The sequence below is a fragment of the Chrysemys picta genome, chromosome 13 (genome assembly GCF_011386835.1).
Source record: "Chrysemys picta bellii isolate R12L10 chromosome 13, ASM1138683v2, whole genome shotgun sequence".
NCBI lineage: Eukaryota > Metazoa > Chordata > Testudines > Emydidae > Chrysemys > Chrysemys picta.
The window spans coordinates 29,950,976-29,968,526 of NC_088803.1; the positions used below are offsets into that span (position 1 = coordinate 29,950,976).

The following is a 17,551-nucleotide window of genomic DNA, read 5'->3' on the forward strand; positions in this document are numbered from 1 at the left end:
AGTCGGGGTGTTTATTTTTCTCTATCAGCCTCTAAAAATTCGTTCTAGGAAAACCAGAAATAAAGGGATACAGAAACTATATCCTTTCCTTCCTCATTATTTCATGAGACAGTCACAGCCCCTTAGACTCAAGGTGGGAGCACAGACAAACTGAACTGCCAGAAGAAAGCAATCTCAATATAAAGATTATTTCAAAGCTTACAGTTGTCAACATCAGCATTCATAACAATTGGCCCAATTCTGTCCTATCACTCAAGAATGCAACTCATTAGCTCAAGTTCTGCTCAGTTTAACAACTGTAAATATGCAACAACTTTACTGACTTCAATGAAGTCATGTCATATTTACACCAGTGTAACTGAACACAGAATTTTGCTCATTCACTTCAATGGGACAGGTAAGCTTATGGGGGAGCAGAATTGGCCTCAGTACTTTAAAGAAACTCCATCAACTTAATAACATCAAATAATAACTCCCTTTGAAGATTTTGTTACCTTATTGCAAGTAACATCAAGATGACTATAGTTGAGACATTAGAGAAAAATATTCTCAAATTTACAAGCTTGATTACTTTGCATATCTGATAGCCCTTTGTGTATAATCAGTTTCACAATTTCCCCTGTATAGCCTGTTTGTTTGATCTCATCAATGCTAGTAAGAAAAGTACCAGATACCTTATTCACCACTGGTGTAGGTCTGTTGTTGGTAGCAACAGTAGAAAATATTGCCATAGACAGATCTCTAGTGTTTGTCATCATGTCACCTAGTCCAACCCAAGCTCGCAGTGCAGATGAATTGCATCAGTGTAATAAGGGACTTGCACTGGTAGGCCTACCCTGGTTTGAAACATCTATGCTGGGGATTTGTATCAGTGCAAGTATCCCCAGTATAGGCAGGCCCTAAGAACAGGTGGTAAAATGTCTGAGCCCTTCCTGCAAGTGGAGCTTCCACCACTGCAAGAAGGTTATGGGTCTGAATTTTGCTAGTATAGATACAGCCTTTGGATCTCTTTACAAGAGAAAAAAATATGGACCAAAAAAGAGAAAGCATGAGACTACGTAACTTGGCAGGAGGATATAGGGACAGGTGTAGTATCCAAAGCCACTTCTAATAAATTGGAAAAATCAGTTGAGGTGACACGTGTCCCTCCAAGCTACCAGAGTCCAGAGGAAAAATAGCAGGGCAATGTAAGGACAACCACCTAAAAAACCAAACACACACAAATCTCTACTCTTATTGTAAAGATCAAACTAAATTGTATTTGAACCAAGGCATCATGTATTTAATCACATATTTATGATGATTTTAGGAATCACATCACATTGAACAGTATATTGGATTAAAATGGATTATGGTGCATTTGACAATCTGTAAATGGACATAATCTATTCTCGGCTCAAGAAGCAAAGTTAACAAGAAGAGTCAATAATAAAGCAGTTTTTAATCCTACATAATTACATTTTTTAAATTTTCTCTACTACTGCTAGTGCTATGTGTAGTCTGCAAGTGACACCACTTACAATGCTTGAGTAAACGCTACTCCTAATCTTTTAAGAGAATCCAGGAACAGAACAAAGTCTGTACTATTGGTTTCCCTTTTACTTTTATGAGTTTGCTAATAACCCTTGGACTGGCATCTCAAGTCTTTCCCCTTCTAATCAAGTAAGAAAGCATTTGATAAATCAAAAAATGTACCTCACAAAGTAATTTGATATATATTTTACATATAAATAAGAAAAAATGCCACAAGACAATTTTAAGGAACTGAAAATGGTAACCCTATAGGCATCTTTTGAGACTTCTGTAAATGTGATAGAATCAAGATGACAAATTTGGGTTGCCTCAGAGGGACAGCAACATACTGTGTTTTTAGAAATATCTGGTTTATGGGATACACTAAACAAGTTCTTATAAAAAACATCCAGGGAAACCAGTGATAAAGCAACACTAGGTCTTAACTCCAACATTCTTATCTCAGTATTCCTGAAGTCCTAATAAATATTTCCTGGCTAAACCTAAAAGAAGTTTTACCCATAAATGTTTACTATTTTCATTGTCTCAACTGCTGTCAACCTAAGAGTTTAACACCTCCCAAGCTACCCTCTTGAAACACACTAAACTACCCATTAGGATAGATCCTTTGGTTTTGCAAACAACACCCATTCCCCTATTTCACCATAGTTTTTGCACAGCAAGAGCAAAACAGCATGCTCCAGATGAGCATGATGCAAACACAGGTAGTGTCGGTTCCCACCCCATACAGAGAAGTCAAACGGGCTGTAAGCTACCCCCACACCCAGAGAAGTAAGACGTGGGGTGTGTCGACTACCAACCCTCCCCGCACAGAAGAGCCAGTGATGTGTGTAGGCTACTCTCTCCCCACACGCACGGCGGGGGGACGTACGCTACCCACCTGCACATGTAGAGAGGCGGGCGGGGGAGGGATGTACGCTCCCCGCCCCCCGGGCACATGCACAGAGGGATCAGGAGTGGGTTTAGGCTACCAAACTCCCCCCTCCCCAACGCACATAGGTCGGGGGAATGGACGCTACGCGGGCCGGGAGGGATGTACGCTTCCCCACACACACGTGCACAGAGACCGGAGGGGAGTGAGGATGTACGCTCCCCCCGATCAGATAAGAGGTTATACGTTCCCTCCCCCCCCACACACACGCCCAGGTGCCGAGGGGAGGATATACGCTCCCCCCCCCCCCCCCGCACGCCCAGGGGAGGATATGCGCTCCCACACACACAGACCCCCCACGGACGCCCAGGGTCCGAGAGGAGGATATACGCTCCCCCCCACACACACACACCCCGCACGCCCAGGGTCCGAGGGGAGGATATACGCTCCTCCCCCCCCCCACACACACACACACCCCGCACGCCCAAGGTCCGAGGGGAGAATATACGCTCCCCCCCACACGCACGCCCAGGGTCCGAGGGGAGGGGATTCGCTCCCCCACACACACCCCGCACGCCCAGGGTCCGAGGGGAGAGGATACGCTCCCCCCACACACACCCCGCACGCCCAGGGTCCGAGGGGAGAGGATACGCTCCCTCCCCCCCACACACACACCCCGCACGCCCAGGGTCCGAGGGGAGAGGATACGCTCCCCCCCCCCCCCCACACACACACACACCCCGCACGCCCAGGGTCCGAGGGGAGGGGATACGCTCCCCCCACACACCCCACGCAGAGGCCGGAGGGGACCCACACGCGCTCTCACCCGCGGTCCGCAGGGCCGTCTCGGGCCGGAGCGGGGCTGGCTGCGCTCCGCGACGGTCGAACAGGAGCGAGAGGCGGGGCCGGGAGGAGCCGGGGGCGGCCTCTGATCCCCTCCCCGCTCGGGCGCTCGCTCCCCGGAGGCGCCCCGGGCGCTCGGGCCCCGGGGGTGTGTGTGGAAAGCAGCGAACACGCTGCCGCCCGCGGGTCTGCCGGAGATCGCGGGGCCGAAGCGGCACCGGGGCCGAGCCAGGCAGCCCACCCCCGGCGGGCGGGGCGCCGCTCACCTCGTTTTGCGGCCTGCTGCAAACACCCTCCCCGAGCCCCGGCCGGAAAGCGCGGAAGGGGAGAGGGTGCGAATATGAGCCTGGCCCGATAGTGGGGGGAGGGGAATGGAACTAAGCCGGGGGGGAGGGGGGAGAAGAGGAGAAGAAGAAATCGCACACACTTTTTTTGGGGGGGGGGAGAAGAGAGAGAGAAGATGCAGCCTGGAGAGAGGCACATGCTGTGGCCACAGGGCCCCTCACTCTCCCCTGCACATCCCGGGGAAGCTGGCATGAACCCCCCCCCCCCTTGAAGCACAGCCCTGTTGGGACCTGGAAGGAGGGGCCGGGCCTGGGGCAGCAGTGAGGACAGATGGCACAAAATGCTCAGCAGCAGGAGAGGCAGGCAGATGCCAGGAGGTGCCCTTCTCACAGGAGTCCCAGCCATATGAACCGTACAGCAAGAAGTCGAAGGGGTTTTTGTGGGAGATACACATACAGCAAGCCCCATTGTACAGCACCTGGCACAACAATCCTGACTGGATTAAAGTTTAGGGACCCCTGTATACATAAAATCAGGCTCAACACCCACCTCACTGCTCAGGTTCAAGACAACTGAACCTGCTACACACCCAGGAGTTGGTCAGTGCAGAGATTTGTTACACCTCTTACCCAGCTTTTGATATAACCATACACAATCCCTCCACGTATACAGGGTAGGATCTCATTTTAATCTTTTAATTAGTGGTCAAAAATATATAGCATGACAGTTTTACTGTTCAGGAGCACTAGATGATAATTGGCTGTTGGAATATTAAATTTGTGGCCCATAACATATGCCTTTTTAATTTATATGTTAAAAAAAATCCTTGAGAAACAGTCTGGGTTTGATGAAAGACCTATACACCTCTTCATTTTTTGTTCATGTAGCATATTTAGGGTTAGAGCTAAAGGCCATTGAAGTCTGGCCCTCAAATATTTACAAGTATGGCGTTCTATATGATACGACTGGCATGGTACAGAATGCTTCAGAGGCATCAAGTCAAATAGTAAGTAAAAAGTAGGTATTTTCACAATGTAGCCTAAAGACACTACTAGGATATAGCAAGTAAAATGCTAGTTTAAAGAATGTTGTTAACCTATTTAAGTCTCTATTTTTAACTTTCTAAATGGAAGCAATACTCAATGTAGCATAGCTGAAGGATGAATGGTACAATATGTACAATTCCCAGACAACAGCCTTTACTCAGAGTGAGGATTTAATTAACTCATCTATGTTTACAGTGTTATTAGAATGTTGTAGTTGTATGAACTAAAGCATGAAAACTGGAAATTGTATTACCCATATGGTGCAACTCTAGCCTCTTTGCAAATATCCTTATTTTGTTGATACACTAGAGATATGGACAATATTTGTATTTTGAGGTAAGATGCTGTCTGTATTTTAGCCAAGACATAAAACCCAAAACTCTGATCACTGTTTGAGGGGGGAGGGATAGCTAAGTGGTGTGAGCATTGGCTTGCTAAACCCAGGGTTGTGAGTTCAATCCTTGAGGGGGTCACCTAGGGATCTGGGGCAAAATCAGTACTTGGTCCTGCTAGTGAAGGCAGGGGGCTGGACTCAATGACCTTTCTGGGTCCCTTCCAGTTCTATGAGATAGGTATTAAAAAAGAGGAGTCCCTGGCACTTTTCACAAGAGTTCCCTAGCCAAAATTCCAGCTTGCTCAATTATGCTCTGAGAGTCTAGGTATCCTACAGTTTTCATTGGATTTAGTGTTCTTTGCCCACAGAAAGAGTTTACATCAGAAAACAGTCTTAAATATTTGCACAATAGACTGTACTTTACTCTGCTTACTACATTAAAATGAAGCGGAAGTTTCTTTCTATATTTCTTCATTTATCTAGTCATCATGGGCATTCATTGACAATGATGCTAAATCCCAAGAGCCATAAAATGGAAAAAACAAAGCTCAAGGTATGCCATCAGCTGAGAGCTAGTGCCTGATTCTTTGGTGCACTAGTTTCCATTTGATGATTACTTAGTGGCCACTTCACGTTTGAGTCTCAGGCCAGTTCCTGGTGGACAGGTGTCCACTTCACAAAAGGCATGCACTTTGTGCCATTGTTTGCAGGCTTAGCAGCAAGGGCAAGGATTGATTGGGCAGAGTGACTAAGCATTCCTCATGCTTAAAGGTAGTCCTGGGGTTCAGGTAGATGGGCAGGGCAGGAGAGGGGAAATCTGAACTACGAACAATGCTGTACCTGTCCTGTATATAGAGGACTAAGGAGCTCACATATGCAAGGATTACCTCTCCACTTTTACAGGGATCTCACTTGCACAAGCCAGTCAAAGTTGTTACTGCATTGGGGAGCCAGAATGCCATCTACTCTGGACAGAGTGGATTGTAAGAGCTTACTTTAGCAGTCTCCTCTTAGTAATCATGAGTGTTTTCTGGCATTGGTATTTCTGGTAAGCATATTGGCACAAGAACAATAAATGTTAACATGCAGTGTAAGAATTAATGCCCATAATTAGCTGTGGAAATCTCCATAATCCATGAAAAGATTTTACTGTCACTTTGCAACTATACTTCCCAACAAACATCAGAACCTGGTGCTAGGCGTAAAGCTGAGCCTGTTACTGGGCATGACCCATGCTGCTCCCCACACAATGGGTTGGCTTGCTGATGAAGCAGCAATGCTAGGTGCCAATACAATGTGCTGCCATTTGGCAGACCCCAGCCAGTTTCCTTGTGCCCAGGCTTTTGCTCCCAAGAGGTCCTGAACACCTGCAATGTTACTTCAATTAGAGTTGCAAGTGCCAAGAACCTCTCAGAATTAAGCCCCAAGCTGGAAGGAGCTGAGATTCTGAGCTCGCCCTCTGCAGCAAAGTGAAGTCCAGGGTAGATGTGGCTTTAAACCATTTTGTGCCTCCTGAATTCTGGGCCTGCCCAGGCCCCAGCATAAGATTACAACAATCCCAGGGGTTGCTGTCAAAACTTTCCACTGCCTATTGAATACTCCACTCCCAGAGTGCTCTAGCTATGCCCCTGCCCATCCCCAGAATCTCCCCTTTTGTCCTTGACACACTCCTAGAGGCTGCAAGGGGTTGGTATTGGGTCATTATGCTAGCTCTGTGTTGCCCAGGGAGCTACACTGTAGCTACAGGGAATAGCCGCATAAAGGGGGCAGAATGCAGCCCAGGAGTGAAAAAAATCACATTGTAGGGGACAAGAGTGTTGTGTCAGTCCAGCCAGTAAAGCAGCAGCACCGATAGGCTCCAAAGGGCTCCTTACAGGTTTCATGAGCAAGGAGAACATGACTGTGACTCAGGGCCTCATGTTTGGGCAGAGGTGGCAAGCTGGAAGAAGTGAAGTTTCCAACATGGAAAAGATAAGGAGTCCAGACACAGGGTAGCTGATCCCTGTGAGTAGGCCAGGCTCAGTGCCCCTTTGCCTGAGCAGGTGGAGCCAACAGAAACAATTAAAGGAGGCAGGGCTACCCCGGGGGGCCTATAAAGGCCTGTCAAAGGACAGGAAGAGGAGTGATTGGGGCAGCTTGTGCCTGGGGAGAGGAACCACAGAGAAGTGACACTTAACAGGGTGGTGGACCCCGGGAACAAGGGGTCAGGTGCTCTGGGAAGTAGCCCTAGGGCAGGTGTTCCAGAAGGGGAGCAGAGCTGGCTGTGAGAGGAGCTGGCTAAGACTGGGAAGCTGCAAGAAACAGGATTACTAAAAACACCTCAGAGGAGAGGCTGTGAAATCCCAGGACAATGGGTGAGCTGAAGGACTGTTTTAGTCTATTATGGGCTTATATTTGGACAAATAAACCTACTTAAAGGAGCCTGGGCAGGCAGTGAGTGTTGTTAAGCTGGGGAGAAACCCTGCCATGTCACACATGGTGCAGAATGCAGAAAGGGAGAGAGACACGAATCTCTGTTGCCCGGCAAAGTGGGGGAAAAACACAGGCAGGGGGATGCAGAGCTACCTTTGGCCACAAGGTGGCAGCCCCTGTTTTACAAGTACCCCTAAAAAAGCCCCACTCTTTTCTTACAGGAGGACTAACTCCAAGAAGAGTCACACACAGTAGTGCGCTATATATTAATACATGAACATAGCAATTAGCATACCGTATCAGTGCTCCTGCTAGTCCAGCGTCATATCTCCGACAGAGGCCTGTACCTTCCCCTGAAGCTTCTGGTACAAGAATCTTCATGCGGGACAATTATGGAATAACTTGTCTATTGGGGAAAATCTCTTCCCAATCCCAGGCAAAAAGTGGTGGCTTTATGCCCTGAAGTATGAGGATTTACATCTCTAAGTTTGTACAGTGGCTAGCACAATGGGTCTGTGATCCACAACTGGAATCCTTAGATGCTACCACGTAAGTAGCAATATAAATGTCTAATCCCTTTTTGAATCCTAAACTCTTGGCCTCATTGATATCTTATGACATTGTGCAAAAATCACTCCTTTCATTAATATTAAGTATACCGCTATCTCAATATAATGCGAATTCGGATATAATGTGGTAAAGCAGTGCTCCGGGGGGCGGGGAGGAGGCTGCGCACTCCGGTGGATCAAAGCAAGTTCAATATAACGCGGTTTCACCTATAACACGGTAAGATTTTTTGGCTCCTGAGGAAAGCGTTATATCGAGGTAGAAGTATATGTTGCCTTTCAGTTTCATTAACATCCCCTTTTTCTCATATTATGACAGAGGGTAAATAGGAGTGTTTAATTTACCCCCTCTATACCCTTCATTCTGTATACCTCTTTCATGTCTCCATCTCCTCTCTAAACCAAGAGACCCAGTCTTCCAACTCTCCTCATACAGCAGGCCTTTGCCTTTCTCTAATCTATTTTTTCCACATCAACTGAGACAAGGCAACAAGATGAAGACAGTGGGTAGTTTAACAAGTGAGTTATCTACCTAGGTGGCTAAATCCTATTGACAGTCAATGAAAATGGGGCTTACGTGAGTTAAGCATGTAGGTATTCTTGAACACTTTACCTAGTGTTCCAGATGAATATGCATACCACCAATTGATATCATGGCATTACAACACTAATTATTTCTATAGCCCATTCTTTAGACATCCTAACACTGTTTGCTCTTTGATTTTTTTGAGAATGCCTGCAACTTCCTCAGGCTCTGAAGGTCAGTCTAGTCTGAGATTTTTCACCATCCAGCTGGTGATGTAAAGAGAACTGACAGGCTTAACCCACAGAGCGCCAACAGGGTAATGAGAATAACTAAGTTCCTGTGTGCACTGGCTGATAAGAAGAAAGAGCAGCAGGCCAGGCAGTGGTATTTTGGCTGATGCAGTTCTAAGACAATTCTTCCTTCTGCATCACAGCACAGGCACCAGTGACTCTGAAAAGCCACTGCTACTTCATTATCCTTTGTACTGCATTACAGACCAAGGCTAACAGCAAAAATGCAAGGAAAGGAGGGAGAGAAGCAGCAAAACTCTTCGCTATTTCCCTCTGATAACCGCCTCAGAATTATTTAAATGCTTTACAAAGAAGGATTAAGAAAAATTTTTGAGTCAAATCATCCTCTCCTCCTTAGTGAGTCAATCAGACCTACCCTAAGCCACTAGAAACACCAGTCTTTTCCTAGCCTGAAGTGGAAGTGTCAAAAGCGACAAGTGTCACTGTTCTATAGGTCGCAGCTTAGATGACACGAGGCCCCACAGGTTCTGTTACTCAGTCTGTGGGTGAGAACCCCTCGGTCTGCATCCAGAGTTATCTTTGGATTGTCAGAATCCTGTCCCTCACATCCGTGAGATGCTGCTGTGTCCTAGGGGTGGTGAACTGCACTCATTGGAGTGAGCATGCAATTCCACTAGGGTAGGGAGTCCCAGACTTCTGTATGCCATGACCCTCTTTGGGCTCACCTCTGTTAACACACTCCCCAGGGGTCTGACACAGCCCTGCAACCAGAAAGTACCTCACTACTAGTGTTGGCTTCAGATTGGAAAAGAACCCAAGCCCTTGGGTTCAGATCTGATGGGCTCCTCTCTTCCTACCCATAGGGCTGGTGCAGCAGCAGCTGCGGCCAGCTCACTGTGCTGCATGTGCTGACGAGTCCCAGGGCCTCTCAGAGTGCAGCACACGGTGCAGCGAGGTGAGGGCAGCCAGGAGCATGCAGCCACCTCTCATTGTGCAGTGTACTCAGCAGCATGCATGTCTCGGGGTCACAATCCCCCATTTGGGAAACGCTGCACTAGGAAGCTTTAACGGTAATCTGCCCTTTTCAATTAGGACACAGCTACATTAGTGCAGAGCAAAAACTTTCCTACCTCTTCACCATCCTTGCATTGCAAACCATTCCAATCCATATGGATGTGTGCCATTCTGCTTTCCTCCTCGGCCCCCCAGTGGTCCGGTTATCTCCATATGGCTACCATTGCTGTAGTATCCACTCACTTCCCAATCTTTATCGCATTTATCCCTACATCAGCCCTGTGAGGCAGGACAGTGCTATTACCCCCCCCCCCCTCTGTAAAACGGAGACCTGAGGCACAGAGAGGGAGTGACTTGCTCAAGGTCACTCAGGAAGTCTCTAGCAAAAAGGGGACCATCATTCCCTTCCTTATTGACATCTGAGGAGCCACTCAAGAGGACCGTAAGGAGACTTAAATACAATCACTGGGGACAAAGTGCCTACAAGTCATTAATCTGGCTGATCCCACCAGTTATGGCAGCATTCCCACTCTATGTGGACTAGCAAGTTAAACAATTTTTAAAAAAACAAACACCATTTAAGCAAACAAATTAAAAAATCAGAATAGGGGTGGAAATTTAGTGATGTGAACCAGGGTACTGGTTGCAGAGAGGAGCCCATTTTTCAGTATCTTCCTGAAGAGCAAACCAAAGTTCACCACTCTGTCTTGATTACAACCCATTGTAAAATTTGATCCTGACAGCATGGACTCTAATCTGCTTTCATAGGGAACTGCAATTATACTTATCGGTAATTTTGTAAAATCTGCTTTGACAGACAGTGTACTGACAACTTTTCCTGGCAGAAATTAAAGTGGATTTTTCTTAAAGAAGGCCACCCGTCCACACAACCCTAATCCTCCTAGCTCACATATGTTATTGTAACTTGCACTGCACTGAATCCAATTACACAGCCTCAACCCAGGAAAAATCTGCAGCCGTTTAAGAGCCAAAGGCATCAAATGAAAGGGTGTGTGTGGGGGGAGAAGTCTTATTGCAATTTGGCTCTGAAATCTCACCTCTGCAGACAGGTAAGTTTGCACTGTCATGAAGAAAATACACCATTCTCCATCATATTAACAAACTGCCAGGGTGACACACATTTGAGTGAAGCGTGGACAACAGAAAAACCTATGGAAACCAAGCTGATGTTACTCCTGGGGGGATTCTGCGTGATTGCACGCCCGCAGAAAACTGGTTCCCCCGCAGAATTCCTGTGCTTCCCTGCCGAAAACGGCAGGGAAGCAAAGGGAAGCCACACGAGCGGTGCGGGGGGTGACCATGGGTGCAGTTTTTTGGGGGGACTTCCCCCCTCCAAACAGAAGCAAGACATGGGGGGCACACGGGGTTACGTGTCACTGCCTTCCCCTCATTTCTGCAAGCGCAGAGCTGCCCAGCTAAAGGAGGCTGCGTCTTGACTCCGCTGACTTTGCAGCTGAACACTGCCTCCTGGATCCTCATGCCAGTCGTGCTCCCCCACTGCCATGCTGGAGCCACATTTATTTATTGACAAATAAAAGTTGCAGTATTTTAAAAGATTGTGCTCATAATTTTTAGTTTTGGGCACAATTTTTAATTTTTTGGTGCATAATTCCCTCAGGAGTACTGATGTGCAACTGCAATCTGGAAATGCCTCACAATTGTTATTTATTCTATGTTAAAAGCAATTTTGAAGTATATTGCTCTGGCTGTATGAACAAGCCACCAGTGAGCGCCACCAAGCAGCAGGTCTCGCATACATTGTGCATGCAGGATTGAAGCAGCGGACAAACTTGGGCTAAATTGTCAGAAATGGCCTCAAAAAAGCTAGCAAAACTACATGCAAAAAGTAGGTAATTGTGTGTGTGTCTATCTGACATGCACCTAGTCACACAAGCTAATGTAAGTTGTGGTTGGATGGTAAAAGGGGAAGGGTATAATGATTTTTGACAGTTTGTGGACAGCTGAAATTTTTCCCTTTCATATCCAGAAACTATGGCTTCAAAATCACAAGTCAACCCTTCTTAAAAAGAATATTGAAGCCACTTGGCCTCAATAGGGACAGGCAGTGTTGCCCTTGGTCAGTGGCTAAATATTACATTTGCAATGTTCTCCATATGGCAGAGACTTCTAAGGGCCAGATTCTGCCACCCTCACATACATTTAGCACTTACTCTGCCAACAGTCCAATTGAAATGAATGGGACTGCATGTGGAGTCAGGGGGAGGGGTTGGAATCTGTTCCTAATCTGGTTATAGATCTACTGGATTTTGGGCATATTGGTGGGAACACATCTGTCTTCTATTAGTATAGTTTACACCAGCTGAAGATCTGGCCCATTCCTTCCTAAAGGACAGGTGCATTTTCAAGGGTCAGAAATTGCATGTTACCTCTTTGTAGGCAGATTTTGGACTGGGAGTCAGGACATCAGACTTCCTGTGTGACCTTGGGCAAGCTACTTACAGTCCTTATTTTACAAGCTGGAGAAACGGATAATGATACTTCCTCTACCTGAAGGCACATTGTGAGGCTTAATTTGTTAGTGTTTGAGTGCTTTGGAATTCTGGAATGGAAATAGCTATCGAGATGCAAATAATTGGCAAATTTCCACAGTGCTTTTCAAGCAGAAGGACAGAGTGCTTTACAAACTGACTATAGCAAGGAATAATTCCCTCACATACCCCATTCAAGTAGTCAGTCACCTCTTTGGTGGAACATAGTTCCTGTATGACAGTGCATAGCAACACCAAATAGTTTAAGAAAGAAATAAAGATCATCATATCCAAGTGACTCTGAAGGCAGAATTTGCAATTGGTAAATCTGTTACCCGCTCTGGCCAGAACACTGCTAACAGTCATAGAGCCTTAACAGCCCCAAGCACTCAACTTTTATGTTTCATCCATCACCCATCCTGCTCCAAACAAAACAAACCCAAAACAGCACCTCCAGCAGCAACCAGGGTCCTCCAGGGAAGAATACAAATTAATGAAACAGCAATATCCCTTCTGCAGCACCCATGTACTCCTAAGAGGTCTTTAGTATTAACCTGGTACCCTGCAATATTGACTGGCATAACCCTGCTTAGCTTATGAGAGGGAAGGAAAATCAGAACACATGGCTGGCAAAGCTTTAGTCTAGCTTCGGGCTTCATCACTTCTGGTGAATATATCTATAGTAGTTCAATATCTATAGTAGATGTAGTAAACCAATGCATTTCTCCTTCATGCTGTTGATGAGTCTGGGTATTAGTTCTTGTATTCTACAAATATCGGAGGAGTACAGACACATATCCTGAAGTAACAGAATCTATAGCATTCTAAAGCTCTCTCCTTTTCTCTTGTCCCTTACCTGGGGAAGTACTGTCACCAGGGGCGGCTCTATGTTCTTTGCTGCCCCAAGCACGGCAGTCAGGCGGGCTTTGGGGGCTCGCCTGCGGGCAGTCCGCTGGTCACGCGGATTTGGTGGCATTTCTGCGGGTGATCTACCAGTCCCGCGCCTTCGGCATACCAGCCGCCAAAGCCCCAGGATCAGCGGACCTCCCGCAGGCAAGCCGCCGAAGGCTGCCTGACAGCCGCCCTCACGGTGACTGGCACGCCACCCCCCGTGGCTTGCTGCCCCAGGCACGCGCTTGCTGCGCTGGTGCCTGTAGCCGCCCCGACTGTCACCCACCCCTACAAACAGGAGGCCCTGATAGCAGCAGCATTATGGATCCACCACTTGGCTGATGCTCTGGTTATTCCATCAATGTGTCAGTAAGGCCATATGGTGGCCACAAAACCTTGAGCCAACAATAGTGGACTTGGGGAAAAAGGTTCTTTTTGCATAGGCTCTGGCAAATCTCCCCAGCACACAGCCTGGCTTCTCACCCTGTGCACTGTAGATAATTTGTTTCTTGGGCTCTCCTAATTTGGGGGAGGAATGGGTCAGTTCAGAGGAAAACACAGGATTCCAACCTAAAATGCAAAGTATCTTTTGCCCATGGACCAGGGGAGATGGCGGGGGGTGGGAGGGGACGACTTAAACTGCTCGAGACTCATTTTCATAACACCACCACCCAGATGACAGGGTAGGAGGGACAAGATTAAGCCTTAGGCTCACTTGCCCATCCATAGTAACTACCCCTGTAAGCAACATAAGAACGGCCATACTAGGTCAGACCAAAGGTCCATCTAGCTCAGTATCCTGTCTTCTCACAGTGGCCAATACCAGGTGTCCCAGAGGGAATGAAGAACAGCTGATCCATTCCAAGTCACTCATTCCCAGCTTCTGGCAAACAGAGGCTAGGGACACCATCCCTGCCCATCCTGGCTAATAGCCATTAATTGACCTATCCTCCATGAATTTATCTAGTTCTCTTTTGAAACCTGTTATAGTCTTGGCCTTCACAACATCCATATATCTCCCTGAAGCAAGATTGTTCAGGGAGATATATGGGTGAGGGGAAAAGAAGAGAAACTAAATCAAAATAGAAAGCAAGGAAGTCCCATGTGTACTTAGCCAGCCAGTCAAACCTCATACACATCACAGCCCTTTTGCGTGTACAGACTTTGTCTTGCCTTGGTTATCCAGCAAAACGTTAATTAGAATAGATGTGCACAGCCAGAGCGATAATCACCCTGGAAGAGTTCTATAGATCGTAACACTACAATAGTCCCACAAAGTTCATTTAGGGATTTAATAGAGACAGTTTGTAAGACCCTTATATAAAGAGCTCATTCTCTGTGTCTATAGAAACTTACTCGGTTTTTATAGAAGCTTATTGTTTTCATACTGATTAAAGCCAGTCAGACTTTTCCACAAGGGAAATAAGGAACTACTGTCCTCTGTTTTTGTATAAAAATATCCCCCCGGTTTAATACTTACCTCCTGGGTCAAATGACAGGAACCCATTTCACAGGTTTCCCGTTCAAAAGAAACCCCGTATTCGTTCCTGGTGAACCTGCAGCAGTTACCTTCAAAGGGCTCCAGCAGGACAGCACCGCCCAAGCCTGCCTGAGAACTCACAGACCAGCCACCCCAACTGGACACAGGAGGGCGAAACTCGCCGAGTTACCCAGGCAAAAGCGAGCGAGCACCGCGCATCCGAATGTCATTACTCAGAGCGAGAAAAATGCAGCTCGCCCGAGCTTGGGACGGCCCAGTACAAATATAGGCAAATGAGCTCACATCCTGTCGGGATCCGGGCTAGCAGGGCTGGGTCGGAACATCGCAGGGAAAACACCAGCCCGGCCCAGCAGCCCCTGGCTATTAAGCGCAGAGCCGCGCAGCACGGCTGGGGTCCATCCCCTACCCCCTCCAAGGAGCCACCCCCGAGCCACGCCACACAAAGCAGCCCCGCTTCCCCAGCGCCGCTCCAGCCAGCAGAGCGGCTCGGTGTCCAAACCCAAAGCCTCCCCCAGGGGGTCCCGCACTGCGCACCCGGGGGCCCGATCCCCGGCCCCGGAGAACCCCGCCCGGCGAGCCCCACACTCACATCGCTTGCACAGCTCCAGACACAAAGCCATGGGAGACACAAAGCAGGGGTGGCGGCTCTTCCCTCCTGCGGGGGGCGGCGGACGGGCCACGGCAGCCGGGGGGGATGGTGCGCTCTGCTCGCGGGCCCGGGCGAGGCGGGGGGCAGCAGGACAAGGGCAGAGCCGCACGGGTCTCGCTCGCTACCTCCCTTTGCCTCGCCCCGCCGCTGCAGCTGTGCGCCGCCCCGGGGCGGGGCTCCGGGGTAGCCTGGATGGCCACGCCCCCGAGCCCGGGCTGGCTGGCGGGCGGGGGGGGTCGGCCGGCGGGCGGGGAGAAATCACGCCGGATCCAGCTGGACTCCCGCATGTGCTCACTGGGCAGCCCGGCCTGAGACCCCCCTTCCCCATCGCTCTGCCCTGGGGCTGGGCTGCCAGTGGGAGTTTCGGGGGTCCCAGAACAGGGTGCTGGTCCATTGCTTGGTGTGGCAACAAAGACCCTGGGCTATAGGGCCCCCAAGCACAAGACTCTCCCCCCCCCCAAGCACAGGACCCCTGGCATCCCCGCAGAGGGGTTGGCTGGTCCACAACTGTCTGGTTGCTAGATGGGGAACTGGGTTTGGGTGCTCGTGCTCCCATGGCCTTGGTGCCAGCAGCGCTTAATGTGTGTGGGGGGGGACGGGGGTGTCATAGATCCAGCAAAACCAAAACTAAACAGGGAGCTAGGTGGCCGAGGGGCACGCTTTGATCCATTATGATAGATTCCCCCTCCCCTTTTTTTCAGAACACATTCAGCACTGGCTGCTGACAGGGGAAATCAGGGATTATGTCACTTCCCCTTCATCTGTATTTATTCCATGCATTACTGGGTCACTGAGAGGTTAATGACGCTGGCCTGGCCCTGCTCTAGGTACCGCTGATATATTAAGAAGGGGAGGCCCCCAGTATTACACGCAAACAGCTGAGATCTTACAGTAGTTAGTGAATTACCAGTACAACATTCTCGCCAACAGCCGAGCAATCCAGTGGTTAGGGCCCAAGCCTAGGACCCCGGAGATTTGTGTTCAATTCCCTGCTCCAGCATTGATGTCCTGTGTGACCTTGGGCAAGTCACTTAGCCTCTCTGTGCTTCAGTTCCCCTCTGTAAAAGGGGGATAATAGCACTGCCTGCCTCATGGGGATATTGTGAAATGCTTTGAGCACTGTACTAGATAAGAGCTGAGTATGGTTACCTACCTAATAGCAGCTCATTGTCCAGCTGCCTTCTGAACTGGGGAAAATAAATGGGCTCTGCAGACAGTGTGCCCAGAAAGTTAGCCATCCTGGGCTATGTGGGAGCAAAGTCAAGGGGCCTTTCTGGCACCTCCCTTCCTTCCCATTTATAACAAAGGGATCCAGTTCAAGACGTCTGCCAATCCCAGTTGTGCTTTTTAGCATGGAGAAAGAGTTGATCTCCCAGGTTTAAACCATGCAGGGATTTGTAGGTTAAAACCGGCACCCCCTGGAAACATTGGCAGCCCATGTAGCTCCCAGAGCAGTGGTGTCATATATTCCTGGTTTGAAATTCCACTTTATATGTGGGCAGCTGCATTTTGCATTAGCTACACATTCTGAATGATGTCAAGGTGTAGCATCAAGAGAGCACATTAGAATAATTTAACCTCAAAGTAACAAAGGATGGATGATTGTGGTTAAGGTCCCTTCATGGGCAAGAAGAGGATGTATATGGCGAAGAGCACTCCTGGCTCCAGCTGACCCCTGGTGGTCCAGAAAGAAAGAACCCAGGATCTGAACAAAGGATGCAAATGGCAGACACGCTCCTTCAGTCAATGGTACTACAGTAAGCTTCTGCTCTTTCAGATGCTTCCCCAAACCTACTAACATTATCTCCATTTTATCCAGACTGAACTGTAGCCAGCTAACCTTCTCCAAGCCCCAAGCTCATATAGACACTGGATCATTTGTTCCACTGCACTGGCTGGGACAGGAGTGATGGAGACATAGAACAGGGTGTCATCAAGCATACTGAATACACTGCTGCCTGTATCTCCTCACTAACTCTCCCAATGTCCTTGTACATATGTTGAACAGGAGGAATGGCAAAACTGGCCATTCTGGCACCCTTCAGGGGTCATTGATGCCACAGGAGCAAATGCCCAACACTACCTTAAAACAGGAAAGAACCCAACCACTCAAGTAACTCCATCTAGACTTGCTGGTGACTACGGGTATTGAGGGCAGGACAGACAAGGAGGGTGACAAACAGATATGTCAATAAAACCTCATGATTAATGGTATAAAAGACAGTAGACAGATCTAGAAAGGACAGCATGGACTCTTGATCATCCTCCATCGTTCAAGGAGATCACCAGCCAAATCCCTGCCCTGAATAGTTTACAGTC

At 48.3% G+C, this 17,551-nt stretch overlaps 1 protein-coding gene across 25 annotated transcripts in view; it reads right to left on the reverse strand.

The window, feature by feature from the left end:
• Positions 1 to 17,551, reverse strand: part of DLGAP4 (DLG associated protein 4) — a 332,309-nt gene that overhangs the window by 47,984 nt on the left and 266,774 nt on the right. Inside the window, exon 1 of one of the 25 annotated variants that reach the window (XM_005295373.5) lies at positions 15,173 to 15,394. The exons of 19 other annotated variants lie outside the window; for them this stretch is intronic. In XM_005295373.5, coding sequence (XP_005295430.1) covers positions 15,173 to 15,203 — 31 coding nt within the window. In that variant the 5' untranslated portion in view covers positions 15,204 to 15,394. Of the gene's footprint in view, positions 1 to 3,230; positions 3,527 to 14,651; positions 14,997 to 15,172; positions 15,395 to 17,551 lie in introns of those variants that run through there. 5 more of the 25 variants (XM_065565763.1, XM_065565766.1, XM_065565764.1 and 2 more) reach the window with 5 other exon arrangements.